General features: G+C 42.1%; 1 protein-coding gene across 1 annotated transcript in view; it reads left to right on the forward strand.

Moving 5' to 3' along the window:
• Positions 1-1,501: 1,501 nt before the first annotated feature.
• The window catches only part of alpi.1 (alkaline phosphatase, intestinal, tandem duplicate 1), a 31,298-nt gene continuing 13,562 nt past the window's right edge, over positions 1,502-19,237 (forward strand). The window contains exons 1-4 of the mRNA XM_056447235.1: positions 1,502-1,626; positions 2,062-2,181; positions 3,884-3,999; positions 18,473-18,647. Coding sequence (XP_056303210.1) covers positions 1,539-1,626; positions 2,062-2,181; positions 3,884-3,999; positions 18,473-18,647 — 499 coding nt within the window. The 5' untranslated portion in view covers positions 1,502-1,538. The remainder of the gene's footprint in view (positions 1,627-2,061; positions 2,182-3,883; positions 4,000-18,472; positions 18,648-19,237) is intronic.

Raw genomic sequence — 19,237 nt, forward strand, 5'->3', positions numbered from 1 at the left:
TCCTCCAGCTCCTCCCGGGGGATGCTGAGGCGTTCCCAGGCCAGCCGAGAGACATAGTCTCTCCAGCGAGTCCTGGGTCTTCTTCAAGGCCTCCTCCCGGTGGGACATACCTGGAACCCCTCCCTAGGTAGGCACCTGGGAGACATCCGAAACAAATACCAGATCCACCCCTACCACAATATACACGCACTGGCCACTTTATTAGGTACACCTGTCCAGTTGCTCGTTAGCACACATTTCTAATCAGCCAATCACATGGCAGCAACTCAATGCATTTAAGCATGTAGACATGGTCAAGACGATCTGCTGCAGTTCAAACCGAGCATCAGAATGGAGACGAAAAGTGATTTAAGTGACTTTGAACTTGACATGGTTGTTGGTGCCAGAAACTGCTGATCTACTGGGATTTTCACGAACAACCATCTCTAGGGTTTACAGAGAATGGTCCGAAAAAGAGAAAATATCCAGTGAGTGGCAGTTCTGTGGTCGCAATAGCCTTGTTGATGCCAGAGGTCAGAGGAGAATGGCCAGACTGGATTCAGCTGATAGAAAGGCAACAATAACTCAAATAACCACTCGTTACAACTGAGGTCTGCAGAAGACCATCTCTGAACGCACAACACCTCCAACCTTGAGGCTGATGGGCTACAGCAGCAGAAGACCACACCGGGTGCCACTCCTGTCAGTTAAGTACAGGAAACTGAGGCTACAATTTGCACAGGCTCACCAGAGCATCTTTGGGATGTGGTGGAACGGGAGATTTGCATTATGGATGTGCAGCCATCAAATCTGCAGCAACTGTGTGATGCTATCATGTCAATATGGACCAAAATCTTGGAGGAATAGTTCCAGTACCTTGTTTAATTCATGCCATGATGCATTAAGGCAGTTCTGAAGGAAAAAGGGGTCTAACTCGGTACTAGGAAGGTGTTCCTAATAAAGTGGCCGGTGAGTGCATATATATATATATATATATATATATATATATATATATATATATATATATATATATATATATATACTATTGTACATATACAATAACCAGACACAACCTGTTACAGTTAGAATCCAGATATTTCACTTTCACACACGCTGGATTCATTTTTAAAAGTCCTAAAAATAACAAACCCTCAATACATGTTTGAGCACCATTTATCAATTGCATGAAAAGGATGTCATCTATTATCCATTGTAAATCTATTATCCATTGAATGAGTAAAAGCAGACATTAGCGCAATTTTCTCAACATCAAAGTAGATATTCGATTAACAGGAGCACAGCTGGGAAGAAAAGCAAGAAGTCTGAAAACAAATATGGCAGATTTTGAGAAAAACTCGAGGGGTTTCCTGACCCTGTGTGGTCCTGGTGAGCCTATGAGCATTCTGGGGGCATGGGACTGAAACACACACGCACACACACGCACACACACACACACACACACACACACACACTGGCTTTAAAAGGCAGGGGCTGGAGGTTTTGGAGACACTCCTTCCAGCCGTCGAGGTGTGTGTTTCTCTCTCTCTCAGAGGCTCGGGATGTGTTTGGTTTACGGTCGGGCCCCCGGAGCGCTTCTCCTCCTGTTGGCCCTCATCCTGAACACCAGCTGCAGTCTGGATCCTGCGGGTAAGCACACAGCGCTCCTATTGTCCAGAATTAGCTCTCGGTGGGAACACAGGTAACCTCCAGGGACTTGCGAGTAGGTGTTATAGGTTAAAGGGACAGTTCACACAAAAAAAGTTATAATAATTTTCGGTCATCATTTACTCACCTTCATTTACTTTGAACAGTTATAATATTTTTTTCCTACTTTGGTTAAACATCCATCGAAATATGTTCATTTGTGTTAGACAGAAGAAAAAACTTCTAAAAGTTTGGAACTACTTGAGGGAGTAAATAGTGAGTAAATGTTCATTTTTGGGTGAACTATCCCTTTAAATGTTGGAGTTGAGTGTAGATTAGCTCAAGTCTGGGCAGGTTTTTCTTCGCGGTGGAGAGTTCAGAAGAGTTTCAGTGGCTGTTCCTGAGATGCTTATGGGCTGGTGTTTGTTTGCTGTGCAGCTGAATGGGAGAAAGATTCTGCATACTGGAATGATCAGGCCAGACGGACGCTGCAGACGGCCCTCACGCTGCCTCTCAGAGTCAACCGAGCCAAAAACATCATCCTCTTCGTTGGTGATGGTGAGTGATGAAGATGACTTTACATGCTTATATGAGACTGCGCTGCTTTTTTACTGTAGTACCAGATGTAAGCACAGATGACTTTTTTGTGTGCATCCAAATTCTAGGGTTATAAAAGTCACCACTCGTTTAGACTAATTATGTAAAACAAGGTGTTTCCCAGTACTGGGTTGCAGCTGAAAGGGCATCTGCTGCATAAAACATGTGCCAGAATAGTTGGCGGTTCATTCCGCTGTGGTAGGAAAATAAATGAATGAATGTGCCGAAACAACACAATTCTTAAGATGTTTGGTGGACAACTGAATTATTTTATGTTCAATCCACTTAAAGCTGTTAAGTTAACTTAATCAATTTGTTTTGTGACAGCATGAATGAATTGTGTGGAACTCTGCATTTTTTACAGAGTGTTTAATCTTTTTTTTTTATGAGAAAAAAAAGAATCTGTCCATGACTATTATACATTTTTAGCAGCAGGGACAGTTCACTCCAAAAGGAAAATTCTGTCATCATTTGAAAAGGGTCTGGATGCAGAACTGGTGCAGTGGAATCTGAGCTGCACCAATACTTTTGAATGCACTCACCTAACCCCACCCCTAACCCTACCCCTCATCGTGACATCACATCAGGGCGGTGAGTTCCGTGTCTAATGGGGTCCGGTGAGCTCGTGCAGTGAAGTGCTGGTCAGGGTGCCCAGTGGAAAAGGGAGACGTAAGCGTCGTTCCTGCTGTCATCCTAGTCATGCTCTCCCGTCTATGTCGACGGCGTGTGTTAAATACCCCTCTTCCAAAGGGCTCCAGCTGTCCCAGATCAGCACGTGATGAGTCGTGATTATGGTGAGGGAGACGTTTTCATGGCGACGCTGAAGACACACTGGCAGGTCTGCCACAATATGCATACGGAAAGTATTCATAGCGCTTCACTTTTTCCACATTTTTTAATGTTACAGTCTTATTCCAAAATGGATTAAATTCATTTATTTCCTCAAAATTTGGATCCTATTTTAATGTCAGGAAATATATATATTTCCTATATAATGTCATAAAATATATATATTTTTTTTTAATTATTGTCGCTATATCACCCCAAACTAACTGCAGACAGACTATACTACACACAGTTCTGTCAAAACAGCTTCAGAAAGATGATTTTCATCATAGGTGCCCTTTAAGATAAAAGTAGTACTGGCACACAAACAAAACAAGTGCAAATAAGGGGTAATTCACCCAAAAATCAACACATACTCACTATTTACTCTTCCTCAAGTGTCTCTAAACCTTTATGAGTTTCTTTTTTTAGTTGTACACAAAAGAAGATATTTTGAAGAAAACAAAATACAATGGAAGTCACGTGTTTAAAAGTACGAAACAATAGTTATACCGTTTGAAACAAGTAAAAAGTGAGACAGGTTTTTACTTTCTGAGTGAACTATTCCTTTAGGTTTCCACTGGAATTTGTATCTAAACTTTACTGCATTATAGTAATAAAAGTGTAATATTTCATGTCTATTTATCTTCTGTCTTGTAAGTTGTCATGCATGTAATGAGTGTGAGAATAAGCAGTTAGGTTGTATATTTTGAGCGTCTTTATACAGATATAATAATTACTGCTCCATAATTTTTTGCGTGGAGGTCATATGTGTTTTTTGGGGTCCAGGTCAGGCTGATCTGTGTGTGACAGTAAAGTTTATCTGTTCATCTGTCAGGAATGGGAGTGTCCACAGTTTCAGCTGCTCGTATCCTGAGGGGTCAGATGGAAGGACAGTCCGGGGAGGAGACGATTCTGGCTATGGACACGTTTCCATATCTCGCCCTGTCAAAGGTCGGAAGATCCTTGTTTCACCCTGTTTTATCACTAAACTAATCAGATGAACTCAACTTAACATTATTAGCCTTGATGTGGAGGGCTAACGCCAAGTTTGGTTGAGTTCTGTATGTATATATGAAGTTGAAGTCAAGATTATTCGCCCTCCTGTGAATTTTTGTTTCCTTTTTCAAATATTTCCCAAATGATGTTTAAAAAAGCAAGGAAATTTCCACAGTATTTCCTATAATATTTTTTTCCTCTGGAGAAAGTCTTATTTGTTATATTTTGGCTAGAATAAAAGCAGTTTTTAATTGTTTTTGGTCAATTTAAGGCCCCCTTAAGGTTGTACACACCGGGACGCTTTTCGTTTGCGTTTATCGTTGGCGTTATACGAGACGTTTTTCCGCATTCAAAGCGATTTTCACTGGCGTCAAGCAGAAGAGTATGCAAAATCACTCTGTTATGGGAAGCAGACGGACAAAGAAGGTGAGTGAGTTATTAACGATGTTTATTTACAACAGATGAGCACACAAGGAGAACGGAGGATAAGTGAATGGAGTTTGGTTGATCTGATGATCCTTTGTGGCAGGTTGGATGACAGATACTGAGGGAGACCGAATGCACACACCAGAGGGCTTGCGGGGAAGACAGACTGACGATAAACACAAGGCAGACAGGATACCGGGAACACTGGACAGACTAGGAGAAACAGAGAGTAGATAAGTACAATATACTGAGATCGAAGGCTAGTGATTACCAGGAGGTGTTCACTCAAAGTCCGCGTCGTAGGAACGAGACCGGACAATGAGTAAAGTGAAGGTGTGTGCTTATATAGTGACTATGAGTGATTGGGTGCAGCTGTGTGTGGTTAATACTCAGGTGACGGTGATCGTTGCGTGATGCTGGTGGAAGAGCCTGGCCAATCCGTGACATTACCCCCCTCCCCAGGGCCCGCTCCTGAGGGCCTATACCTCCGACGCCGTGGTGGTCTACCACGTCCACGAGGTGCTGGAAACTCGGGGTGATTGGAGTGGAACTCCTCCATAAGTGCGGGATCTAATATATCTGATCTGGGGACCCAAGATCTCTCCTCCGGACCGTATCCCTCCCAGTCGACAAGATATTCCAGATGACCACCACGACGTCGGGAACGTAGAATGTCCTTGACCTTATAGATGGATCCGACTTCCGAAATCAGTGGGGGAGGAGGTTCCTCTTCATGGCCAGGCTCTGTGGAGGGAATCAGAGGGTCCTGAAAGGGTTTGAGGAGTGACACGTGGAATGTGGGGTGGATTCTATGTTGTGGTGGTAACTGTAACTTAAACGTGACGGGGTTGACCTGCTCCAGGATGGTGAAGGGACCAACAAATCTGGGACTAAGTTTTCGGGAGGGCAGTCGCAAGCGGATGTCTCTGGTGGAGAGCCAAACTTTTTGTCCCGGCGCATAGATAGGACCTGGAATCCTCCTCTTGTCGGAGACCTCCTTGGCTCTCAAACTGCCCTCTGGAGGTGGTGATGAGCATCGTCCCAGACCCTCTCGCTCTCCCGGAACCAGTAATCTACTGCGGGGACATCAGAAGGTTCGCCATCCCAGGGAAAGAGTGGAGGATGGAAGCCCAGAATGCACTGGAATGGCGTAAGTCCGGTGGTAGGTTGCCGCAGGGAATTCTGGGCGTATTCCGCCCAGCCCAGAAACTGGCTCCAGGAGTTTTGATGACCGTGACAGAATGTTCTGAGGAACCGTCACACTTCTTGGATCTTCCTCTCTGTCTGGCCGTTGGTTTGTGGATGATAGCCAGACGAGAGGCTGACGGTCACACCTAGGAGTCTGAAGAAGGTTTTCCATAGTCTGGAGATGAACTGGGGTCCTCGGTCCAAGACTATATCTTCAGGTAACCCAAAGCATCGGAAGACATGGTTGAATAGGTTTTCGGCGGTTTCTAGGGCTGTGGGCAGACCCTTCAAGGGAATAAGACGGCAGAATTTGGAAAATCGATCGACAATGACTAAAATGCAGGTATTACCTTCAGATGATGGGAGATCTGTCATGAAGTCAACTCCTAGGTGTGACCAGGGGCGGTTCGGGATGGGCAAGGGATGGAGTTTACCTGCAGGTAGATGACGAGGACTCTTCGACATAGCGCACTCTCTACAGCCTTGAACGTATCTCCTCACATCCCTCGCCATGTTCGGCCACCAAAAGCGTTGGGATAGCAACGAGAGGGTGTTGTTGGCCCCGGGATGCCCTGTGCCCAAAGATGTATGGGTGGAATGAATCAGATCTACCCGTTGGTTTTCAGGAATGAAGCGACGATTGGGGGGACAGCCCAGCGGAGTCCTGGATTCGGGAGTGGCGACGACTGTAGGAGCGGACCAGGTGATGGGACAGACTGTGATCTGTTCTGGGAGGATTCTGGCTGGGGTCTCCATGATTTCCGGCTGATCATGAATTCAGGAAAGTGCGTCCGCTCGGATGTTCTTTGACCCAGGTCGGTAAGATATTGAGAATTGGAATCGGGAGAAGAACAGGGACCATCGGGCCTGACGAGGACAGAGTCTTTTGGCTTCTTTGAGGTACTGGAGATTTTTGTGGTCTGTAATCACCTGGAAAGGATGTTTGGCTCCCTCCAGCCAGTGTCGCCATTCTTCCAGGGCAAGCTTGATAGCCAATAGCTCTCGATTTCCGATGTCATAGTTTCTTTCCGCCGGGCTGAGCTTCCTTGAGAAATAGGCGCATGGATGGAGTAATGCTGGTGTACCATGATGTTGTGATAGGATGGCTCCCACTCCAGTGGTCGATGCATCTACTTCGACCACGAACGGTAGTTCAGGATCTGGGTGAGTCAGGAGTGGAGCTTGAGTGAAGGATTGTTTGAGGGTTTGGAAGGCTGCGGCGGCTTCGGGAGGCCAGGAGAGTTTCTTGGGTTGGTTTCTGAGTAGGTTGGTCAGCGGAGCGGTGATGAGACTGTAGTTGTGGATAAAACGTCGATAGAAATTGGCAAACCCTAGAAATCGTTGGAGTTCTTTAACAGTTGTTGGTTCTGGCCAGGAGACAACGGCAGTGACCTTCCCCTCGTCCATGCGAACCCCTCTCTGATCAATGATGTACCCCAAGAACTGAACAGACGGTAAGTGGAAGGAGCATTTTTCAGCCTTGAGGTACAATTGATGGTCTCTGAGGGTTTGTAGGACCTCCGCAACGTGGTGGCGGTGTTCGGCCTCACTCCGGGAGTAAATCAGGATGTCATCAATGTAGACTATGACGGAGATATGGAGGAACTCCCGGAGGACTTCGTGAATGAAGTTCTGGAATACGGAGGGGGCGTTGACCAGACCATAGGGCATGACCAGGTATTCGTAGTGCCCTGTAGGGGTCACAAACGCCGTCTTCCACTCGTCCCCCTCGCGTATTCTAACCAAATTGTAGGCGCTGCGGAGGTCCAACTTTGTGAATACCTTGGCGGATCGGAGTTGTTCCAGGGCCGCAGGGACGAGAGGAAGGGGATATCGGAACTTAATTGTTCCTTGATTCAGAACCCGATAGTCGATGCAAGGACGCAGCCCTCCATCCTTCTTGGCCACAAAGAAAAAGCTTGAGGCAGCGGGTGACGTGGACTGGCGGATATACCCCTGACTCAGTGCCTCCTGAATATACTCCTCCATGGCCTTAGTTTCCGGAAGGGACAACGGGTAGATCCTACCTTTGGGCATAGGAGTGTCTGGAAGCAGGTCTATTGCGCAGTCCCATGGCCGATGTGGAGGTAGCTGGGAAGCTCTCTTGGGGCAAAAAACAGCTTCATATGCGGAGTAGATCTTCGGGATTTGAATGGATCGTTTATCGACTGGACTTTCGACAGACGTGACATAGATGGTAAGGGGTCTCTGAAGTTGAACAGGTAGGTCGGGAAAACATCTGGTTTTGCAGTCTTCACCCCATCTCTTTATTTCTCCTGTGCCCCAAGAGAGGATGGGATCGTGCTTCACCAGCCACGGGCGCCCTAGGATGATGTCCATAGATGCACCCTCCAGTACCAGAAATTGGATCTCCTCCTTGTGGAGCAATCCCACTTGGAGATTGATAGGTTCACATTTGCGATGGATACGTGCCTGGGAATGGATAGCGTTGGTTATGGGTTGGATCTGGTAGACGTGCGTCGAGGCTTCGGTGTTAAGTTGGAGGTGGCAACAGAGGGCGTATGAGATGAAATTTCCAGCTGACCCGGAGTCGATGAGGGCCGTGACTGAAACAGATACAGAAGGGGTAGTTAACTGGACATTGGTGGTGAGAGGATGCATTTTTTCAATGGGAGAACTGAACACACTCACCAAGGGACGTGCTGGACGAATGGGACAGTCCAGCCTGACATGTCCGTCGGCACCACAGTACATACATAGACCCCGGGTCAGCCTCCTCTGTCGCTCAGTGATGGTGAGTCTACCAGATTCCACGATCATTGGTTCAGGTTCTGGAGGGACTGCTGGCTCTGGCGAACGGAGGAGTGCTTGGGGTACAGGTGGAAGATCATGCTGGTAGACCCTCAGACGATCTGAACAGCGGAGAGATTGTTGGATGAATTTCTCCAACCCCATGGTATCGTCGAGGGCTGCTAACTGTAGTCGGAGGCTGGGCTCCAATCCGAGCCGGTAAGTGGTGAGGAGAGATCGCTCATTCCATCCGCTAGCAGCAGCCAGAGTACAGAATCGGAGCGCATAATCCTGAGTGGACATGGCTCCCTGTTTGAGATGGTATAACTGTTCTCCAGCTGCTACTTCTGCATCTGCGCGACCAAAAACCTCCTTAAAGTACGTGATGAATGCTTGAATGGAGCTGGTTACCGGCCCAGACTGTTGCCAGATGGTTTCTGCCCACCGAAGAGCCGACCCAGAGAGAAGGGAGATGATGAACGCGATTTTGGACCGATCTGTGGGATATAACTCAGGTTGCATGGTGAATATTAGAGAACATTGCAAGAGAAATCCATTGCACTCCTCCGCCCCGCCAGAGTAGGGCGCTGGTCGAGCCATGGGACTGGATGAGTGGGTGGACGGTGAAGAAGTGCTCGGTGCTGGTGGTGCTTCGGGAAGTGGAGTAGATGGCAATAACACTCTCTTCAGCGAGTCCACCAACTCCTGAATGGGATCGTGAGTGCTCATGCTGTTGATTGTAGGGGTCCGGTCTTCTGTTATGGGAAGCAGACGGACAAAGAAGGTGAGTGAGTTATTAACGATGTTTATTTACAACAGATGAGCACACAAGGAGAACGGAGGATAAGTGAATGGAGTTTGGTTGATCTGATGATCCTTTGTGGCAGGTTGGATGACAGATACTGAGGGAGACCGAATGCACACACCAGAGGGCTTGCGGGGAAGACAGACTGACGATAAACACAAGGCAGACAGGATACCGGGAACACTGGACAGACTAGGAGAAACAGAGAGTAGATAAGTACAATATACTGAGATCGAAGGCTAGTGATTACCAGGAGGTGTTCACTCAAAGTCCGCTTCGTAGAAACGAGACCGGACAATGAGTGAAGTGAAGGTGTGTGCTTATATAGTGACTATGAGTGATTGGGTGCAGCTGTGTGTGGTTAATACTCAGGTGACGGTGATCGTTGCGTGATGCTGGTGGAAGAGCCTGGCCAATCCGTGACACACTCATTGACGTTAGATGGCGTACACAACTTTAAGCTTCTGACACCCCGCTTATAACACAGAAAAAGAGGAAGAGAGGAAGTTCACACACTTGTTAAAGTTACTGGTGTCTCAAACAAGCATGGATCGTTCAAGTAGCAGCTCCAGCTCTAGCGATGAAGAAATGATTAGTGTTCACAGAGCAATAAGCAGCTCTACGTGACGCTTTTACGCCTGCTGTTTTTGCGCATTGGTGTGCACGATCGCATTGGCGCCCTTTATTTAGTCACAAGGCGCTAAACGTCGACGGAAAATGCAAGCAAAAAACGTGTCAGTGTGCACGGGCCTTTAAGCAATATTTGTTTTGGATTGTCTACAGAACAAACCACTGTTATACAATGACTTGCCTAATTACCCTAATTAACCTAGCTAAGCCTTCAAATGTCACATTAAGCTGAAAACTAGTATCTTGCAAAAATATCTAGTCAAATATTATATGCTTTCATCATGGCAAAGATAAAAGAAATCAGTTATTAGAACTAATATGTTTAGAAATGTGCTAAAAGAATCTCTCCGTTACACAGAAATTAGGGAAAAATATACCAGGGGGTTAATAACTCTGTTCTTTAACTGTTTAACTTTAACTGTATATATATATATATCTATATATATATATATAGATATATATATCTATATATCTATCTATATATATATATATATATATATATATATATATATATATATATATATATATATATATATATATATATATATATATATATATATATAGATTAGTGCTGTCGAACAATTATTTGCAATTAATCATTTCCAATAAAAAGAGTTTTCCATTTTAAATTTATTTATGTATATATTTATTTATATAAATGTATATATTTATTTATATAAATATTTTAGCATATAAGGTGGACTTTATTTATTATTAATTTCAATCCACGAACTTGTGGAGTGCTTTAATGATCAGTCTAGAGAAGAGATGGCCAAAGGAAGGCTGCAGGCCAAAGTTGGCCCATTGTAACCTTTGATTTGGCCCACCATCCCATCTGAGAGGAGAGTGAGAAGGACGGAGTAGGTTGGGGTGAATGCCTTTAACACAGAGATCATCATTTAAAATTTGACATATTTGAGCAAACTGAAATTAAATGTTTCAATTAAATGTTGTAAATAAATCAGAAAATTTTAAATGAAAATGCTGTCACTCAATAGATAGGGGACCAAGCAAAAGACACTAGCGTGCAAATCAAGGCAAAGACTAGTGTAATTCTGTTATAAATGAGATTGTTTTGTTTTTACTGTAATAAGTTTGTTATAAAATGTAAAAAAAAATACTGTATTAGTAAATATAAAGCAATGTTTTTCTAGTTATTTTTAAACATTAATAAATAAATTAGGAAATTACCCATGGCAACTATATTTACCTTTGGCCCACTAGCCTAAATCAAGTTTGGTTTTTGGCTCTTCATAAGAAAAAGTTTGGGTATTCCTGGTCTAGAGCATGAGTTTCCTGTTTCATAACTTTATTATATTATATTACATAATTACACAGTAATACTTGATCTTAATCTGTCATTGACAACATTTCAAGGTATATTCCATTTCCAGATTACACTAATACCACAGACTCATGCTAGAGAGTACATTTTTATACATATTTAAAGACGTTGCTGTTTTTGTTTGTTGCTATCTTGTGACATATAGCAATTTGTACGTTAGTGCATGCTCCATTCAGCCATTTTCATTTCTGCAAGCTTTAAGAGTAAGTATTACAGCCTCAGTTCAGTTTTGTGTGTAATTGTTTAGTTTTGTGGCAATTAGCAGTTTAATTAGCAGTGTAATAAGTGGTATAAAGTATATTCAGCTGTGTGTTTTCGATAAGCCTGTTGGGTTGTATTCTGCATTCTTATATTATATTATTTATTCACTTTCCATCGGCTTAGTCCCTTTATTAATCCGGGGTCACCACAGCGGAATTAAAAAATCCAGCATATGTTTTACGCATATGTTTTACGCAGCGGATGCCCTTTTAGCTGCAACCCATTACTGGGAAACATCCATACACACTCATGCACTACGGACAATTTAGCTTACCCAATTTACCTATAGTGCATGTGTTTGGACTGTAAGGGGAAACTAGAGCACCCAGAGGAAACCCACGCGAACACAGTTAGAACATGCAAACTCCACACAGAAATGCCAACTGACCCAGCTGAGGTTCGAACCAGCGACCTTCTTGCTGAGAGGCAATCATGTTACCCACTGCACCACGTGACACCTGTATTATATTATATTATATTATATTATATTATATTATATTATATTATATATATATTCTATTTTATTCTGTTTTATTCTATATTATATTCTGAGTATTCTAAGCTGTTTGGTTATTTTCAGATAAACTCACAGCTAAAGTAGTTTCTGCAGGTTTTGAGCGCATTACAACTCCATATTACTCTGCTGAATGATGTCAGTTATTTATCTACAACAGTCTACTTTTATCTGTTATCTACAACAGTCAAAAATCACATCAAAATACAACAGAAGGCTTTAGAGGAGATGTGTAAGAAACTAGTCCTACACACAGGAGCAGTTTGAGGACAAAAACCTGCATTCTGGTCTATACAGCATTATGATAATCCTGATAATCCAATGGGCAGTTGTTAATTATTTCGTACATAATGCTTTTGTTGTCTGTTTTCTTACATGGCGAAATTTGTAAGCGTAAAAACTGAATGCTTCACTAGTGAGAAAACAGTTAAACAGAGCATCAGCAGCGCGAGAATAAAGAACGAGCCTCCTCCATTCAGCCTCTTTACTTTTACACTTTACTTTACTCCTTTACTTTGGTGGAGTAAGGAAACGGTGGAAACTCACTCCACTGAAGACAACCATAAGCCTACATATTTAATTTCCTTTGTTAAGTGCAAAGATTTGTTTCAAAACCATTTCTAAATTGAATTCTAATTTCCAGCAAACTAATAAATTAACAATAATAACGAAGTGTGGTCAAAACTGTGTTATATCCAAACACACGTCCTGTTCTTATACCCTATATGGTAATGTAGACATCTCCAAAACCCAACAGATGTGGACAAATTTAAACTTGTTTTTATTAAAACAAATATAAATATGCATATAATAAATAATACTGCTAATAATAATAATAACATTATACAAATGCAAACTGTCATGAATAAACTAAAAAAAAAACCCTGGGTAGAAGAAGGCATGGAGGTATTGTTTTTTTTTATATATAGATGTAGAAAATAATACTTTTTGTAACATTTTAATTCTTTAGTTGTTTTCATCTGTAAAGATATGTGTGTATTGCTGTTCATCCTGTGTGTATTAAGCAATGTGTAAGCGTTGGGATCTAAGCGCATAACTAATACACTCTGTGCTGGACTTTAGAGCAGATTTTAGTTGCTTTTAGTCTATTTCAGTTCCTTAAAATAGCAATGCACCAACAATGCGCCTTAACACACTCCTTTATAGACCAGCACACCCATGAGTCCACAAAGTGGTGCAAATGGATTTACTATTTAAACATTGTGGATCAAAACTTGAGAAGCTGGTCTGAAAATAGCAACAAATCATGCCAAACACGTCTTGCGCTTTATTGCGTCGGGTGTATGATAGGACCCAAAATTTTTTACCAAAAGTTTTGGAATGACTTTAGTTGATGAACTTTACATGGACAACAATAATTTGATTTTAATGCGATTAAGACAATACTCTGATTAGTAAACAGTGATTTTTGATTAATTTCATTAGATTAAGGTCATAATCGAACTAAAGAGAAATCAAATTAAGACGTGTGGAGTATGCCGATTTTAGTCGCATTATTGAAGTGCAGTACAGACATGTAAACACCTTAATCGAATTAATATTCATCATGTAGGACTTTTCGCCACGTTTTGCGACAGAATAGTCCACACACACAGCTGTTTGACAGTCTTTGCACCTACCTAGTCAGTGCAGACCACAGACACCTGCATTGTGAAATGCTGAGATTTTTTTTTTCCATTCAGCATGCGGTATAATCTTCCATTAAAGGGCACCTAGGTTAGCCCTTTTTTTCAGATTTAATATAAGTCTTTTGTGTCCCCAGAATGTGTCTGTAAAGTTTGAGCTCAAAACAACCATCAGAGTATTTGTTATAGCTGTCTGAAGTGTCTGTATTATAGCCGGTAAAACTTGGTTGCTGTTTTTTTGTACTGGGCCTTTAAGGCTAGTCCTCCCCGCCCACCGTTCCCACGTGCCTGTCAGCAACATGCCTGAGTCGCCGCACACAGCTGCCTCAGGAAGCAGATCTCACATCGCATTTGTGAGAAATAGTACAGTAAGAACTTTACCAATCAGTATTTGATGCAGTTTTTGTGTCACACACAAAGTTGTTACAAAGTTCAGACACACAGCAATAGCGCAGACACCCACATACACACACAGAGAGAGAGAGAGAGAGAGAGAGAGAGAGAGAGAGAGAGAGAGAGAGAGAGAGAGAGCATGTTTAGCTTCGCACTCTGTTTGCACGCATATGTGACAGGATACAGGTTAATCTCCACTGCTGTATGGATATCTGTTATGTTAATGAACAAACTAAACCTGATTTAACGTCCACAAACCGGGATTGAAGCATCTTCCTTTATAATTGTTCTGACACGCAGCTGTGCTGATGAAGTAAAGCTAAGCTAAATCGCTGTAATTCATTACACACGTGCACTGTTTTAAAACATTTTAAACTTGTAAAACTCACTCTTGATCACATTTGATTATGATTAATGATCCTAGCAAACTGAACAGACCTTTTATTCCCAGTTGCTTTGCGCACGTTGGGTCTTGTTGATATGATTATACACTTAACTACCGGGACATGTTAATACGCACAGCAGTCAATCAATTCGGTGAGCGGGGGGACCGCACTCCTACGTCAAGTTGTAGTCGATCTGAAAACCGCTCCAATTGGTCCACCGTTTTTATGTTGTTAAATTGCAAAAAAAAAAAAGGACTGGGTGTGTTTATATCACCCCAATATGACGGTCTATACACTACATCTACACACATGTCTGTCCAAGCAGCTTTAAAAGTAGATTTTTCACCATAGGTGCCCTTTAAAACAAAACTCTTCCAGCAGTTCATAGTTGCATTCTAAATCTCGTTTGTCACGGAGGGCGAGCATGAAATGTTCGTGAATAAAAGTGAAAGTGCCAAACAGCAGTTAAAGTCGGCAAATTAAAAATGATACACCCGAAATTGCATGAAACTCCGGAGGAAATGCGGATAGTGATGCGATGATGTTAATCGAATTATGTGCTATAACATGTAAAACGGGATCATTAAAGTAACACTCAAAAAGCAACTCATGTAAACACCTTAGTCTTATTATTCTCTTAATTTGATTAATGCAAATAATTTGATTACTGTTGTCCATGTAAAAGTAGTCAGTGTTTAACTGAAATAGTCATTTTGCAATAGTTGTAATTCTGTATAACTACGCTGAATGATTTCAGTTATTTCACAGCTACAACAGTCAATCCCATCAAAACACAACAGAAGGCTTTGGAGGAGATGTGTGAGAAACTAGACAAACACACAGGAGCAGTTTGAGGACAAGTGACGAATGTCTGAAATACTGTACAACATCTGAACAGTGGCTGCAGCTATTATGCACAAGTAGCTGTTGAATTATTAGAAAATAATACACACCACCACAATAAATTTTAAATAATATTATTATACAATTATAATTCTAAATAAATAACAGAAATCAATCCTAAATGTTTCTGGAAAACAATGTACAACTGGAGTGATATGCTAAGATCACGTAAGAAAACTTTTGCATGAATATTATGACAATTCTATAGAATACAAAAAAATAAATGTTTTATATTTTTATATGTTGTCTTAGACCTGACTCATGGCAGAGAATTAAGGTTATGAAGTTTTACCTCCCTGACCTGTTATCCCTCTCTGCTTTTATAACCATGCTTGGTGAAAGTAACATCATCATCATATTACATCAACTTTAGTTTTGTCAACTTGCAAAACTCGCTGTGTGCCGACACCTCTACATAAAAGGCTGTAAATCCGGTTTCACAGGTTATGAGCAGCGTTTATTTTATCGGCGTGCATGCACGTGAGGTGTGCGGGAATGGTTTATGCATAGGGAATAACAAACCTCCGCGTGCCAAAGATGCCAAATGTGAATGGCCCCTAATGTCTTTATTCTGGGATTGCCACTCTAAATTAATACATAAAGTAAATCGTATCTCACAGGGCTCGAAATTAACTTTTTTGCTTGATAGCACTAGTGCTCCTAACTTTAAAAATGTAGGCGCACCAGCCAAAATTTAGTCGCACCCACCAATTATGAGCACCGTTACTACAAGATTTATAAACAGATTTATTGCATTTGAAATTAACACTAATCAAAACTAACAAGATAACTAAATATATTTTCAAGTGTGAGGAAAATATGTCTCAACGAAATCCCATTATCACAAGAAAAAACATTTTTAGAACATAATTGGGTGACCAAAAGATACACGAATGGATACACCGGCCCGGCACACAGTGCTTGACATGAATGAATCTGTTAACGATAACTGTGCTGTGGTCTCACGGGTGGTGTCTGATATTGCACAGATGCTTTTGACATATACCTTATTATTTGCATACGTCATCTTAATAGCAATACCGGTCTTTTTATGAGCTGCAATATGAATTTAATCTTAGTCAGTGCAAGTTCTTTTGCGATAGTGTATGTGGTGTTAAATTGTACATAAAGCTGCCACTTGCTCAGCTGACAGAATCTGGCGATTAAATGAAGGATTAAACAGAACCTCTCGTGCTTAAAATGTGTAGATGCAGCAAACTGTTACCTGAAAATTTCATCCCACAGACTTTACAGTGAATGCTTTAGTTATTTTCATAGCGGACTTGAAGCCACTGGAAGTCTTTTATCCACTCTTCAAAAAGTGTAGATGGTGGATTAACATTCACCACATTATCAGTAATCAGATGTGCCATTATTTGTAGCTTTGGGTGGTTTCTAAAACAAAATCTGTCTGTGTAGCTCTCCCTGTCTTCTGAAGGAAGGCATAGGCTGAGTGATTGACAGCTGATTTTAACCAATCCATTCGGGTTCAGTTCTAGAGCAGTGGGCCAAAAAGAAGAGTACGAAGGTGGGGCAAGCATTGCGGGCTTAGTTTACTGCAGCAAGTTGACATGACAACAGTTTTAAACTATTCCTGAGCGCTGCGTTTCAAGTGCAAAGATGCATTCTGTGTGAATGTCTCCTAAATCGGCACATGCTGTGAACATTTGGCAGTGTAAACCGGTCACACACAACAAGTTATGCACTTGTGCAAAAGCTCCTAAATATATTTTGAGGTCGCATAGATAAAATTTCAGGCGCATATGCAATCAAAAAACAGTCGCAATTTCGAGCCCTGTCTCAAATCTTTTACTAGGGGATGTCTCCCCATGCCACCCCCAGCAAGATGCCGCTCTGGGCGATCGCCTATATTGCCCATGCCTAAATCCGCCACTGATCAAACCTTTATCTTAATAAACAGTTGTTAATAAACAGTTGTAGTTAAATAAATCAATGGAGCACAACCGTGCAACAAAACTCAGATAAGCTCGGAAGAAACAAAGCTTGAACAAATAAATTACGTGGTTGTTTTCAGCGACAGGCTTCAGCCACAGTTTAAACTTGTCTTTCTCCAACCAGTAGTACGCAAACTTACATTTTCCCATTTTGCCGACTGTTTTGCTCTATGGTTTCGCTACATGTGGAGAGAGCGTAACATCACCTTGCCACATTTGTCAGAAATTACGTGACATCACCCAGATAGAGCTTGGCTGGACGTGGATTGCGTGGATAAAAAAATTTAGAAAAATAAATATGTTTATGCTTTTTGGGAGTTAAACACTTTAAACAAACAAAATTTAAGACCTGATAAGACTTTTTAATACATTTTAAAGGCCATAATTTTCTCATAATTGATTTATCAACTTTTAATACTTTTTAAGACCCCGTGGACACCCTGTAATGAGTGCATGTGTCTGAGACTGCATGTCTGAGATTGCATTTGCAAGTTTGTAGTCAGATACTATTGGAAAAAACACCAGTTCATTTAATTATAGAAAAATAATACTGTATTATAAATAAATATCTTTTTTCGCAGATTATGCATTGTTTAGATCAGTGTTTTTTCACACACGTTCCTGGAGGACCACCAGCTCTGCACATTTTCCATGTCTCCTTTACCAAGCCCACCTTATTCAGATCATTAGGTTATTAGCACAGATTGAAAGACCTGTAATAGGTATGAATCTCAAACTGGATTCCTGGAGGGCCGCAGTTTTGCTCCAACCCTAATAAAACACAGCTGATGCAACTAATCAAGGTATTCAAAAGAGTCTAAGCTGTGGCCCTCCACGAATTTGAGACCAATGGTTTGGATCAGGGGTGTCCAAACTCGGTCCTGGAGGGCCGGTGTCCTGCAGATTTTAGCTCCAACTTGCTTCAACACACCTGCAAGAATGTTTCAAGAAAGCCTAGTAAGAGTTTGATTAGCTAGGCCAGCTGTGTCTGATTGGGGTTGGAACTAAACTTTGCAGAACACCCTCCAGGACCGAGTGTGGACATCCCTGGTTTAGATAGTATTGTGACCTCTGCCCTAAAAAAGCACAGGAGGGAGTGTGAAGTCCATATCTATATATGGCATGACTATAATGACTATATGGACTGATTTATAGAGTAAAAAACCTGTTTAACAATAAAAGTCAAAAATCTGCTAACTGAGTAATCTGATATGTTTCCAAACAGACGTATTGTGTGGACAAGCAGGTCGCAGACAGCGCTAGCACAGCTACAGCGTATCACTGTGGAGTGAAGGCTAATGCCAAGACGGTGGGGTTGAGTGCCAAAGCAGTGGCCTACGAGTGCAATACAACATTTGGCAATGAGGTTTTCTCAGTGCTGCACCGTGCCAAAGCACAAGGTATTTTCCATTTTCACACCTACAGACATGCAAGCAGTGATTTTTCCATTGCTCCTGCTGAGAGAATAAGGCACAGGTCAAGCGGAGTTCTGTTTTCTTGCTTTTTCTTTGGGTTTCTTTTTTAGGTAGGCATAGATAAATTTTTAAACTTAGATTAATCTCACTGTAATCTTGGAATTAATCTAGATTAATCTAGATAAGGTGACACAGTGGCACAGTAGGTAGTGCTGTCGCTTCACAGCAAGAAGGTCGCTGGTTTGAGCCTCGGCTGGGTCTGTTGGCGTTTCTGTGTGAAGTTTGCATGTTCTCCCTGTGTCCGCATGGGTTTCCTCCGGGTGCTCCGGTTTCCCCACAGTCCAAAGACATGCGGTACAGGTGAATTGGGTAAGCTAAATTGTTCATAGTGCGTGAGTGTGTATGGATGTTTCCCAGAGATGGGTTGCGGCTGGAAGGGCATCCGCTGCATAAAACATGTGCTGGATAAGTTGGCGGTTCATTCCGCTGTGGCGACCCCGGATTAATAAAGGGACTAAGCTGAAAAGAAAATGAATGAATGATTATTCTAGATTAAAATAGCTCATTTGAATTCT

Source organism: Danio aesculapii, chromosome 22 (assembly GCF_903798145.1).
Source record: "Danio aesculapii chromosome 22, fDanAes4.1, whole genome shotgun sequence".
NCBI lineage: Eukaryota > Metazoa > Chordata > Actinopteri > Cypriniformes > Danionidae > Danio > Danio aesculapii.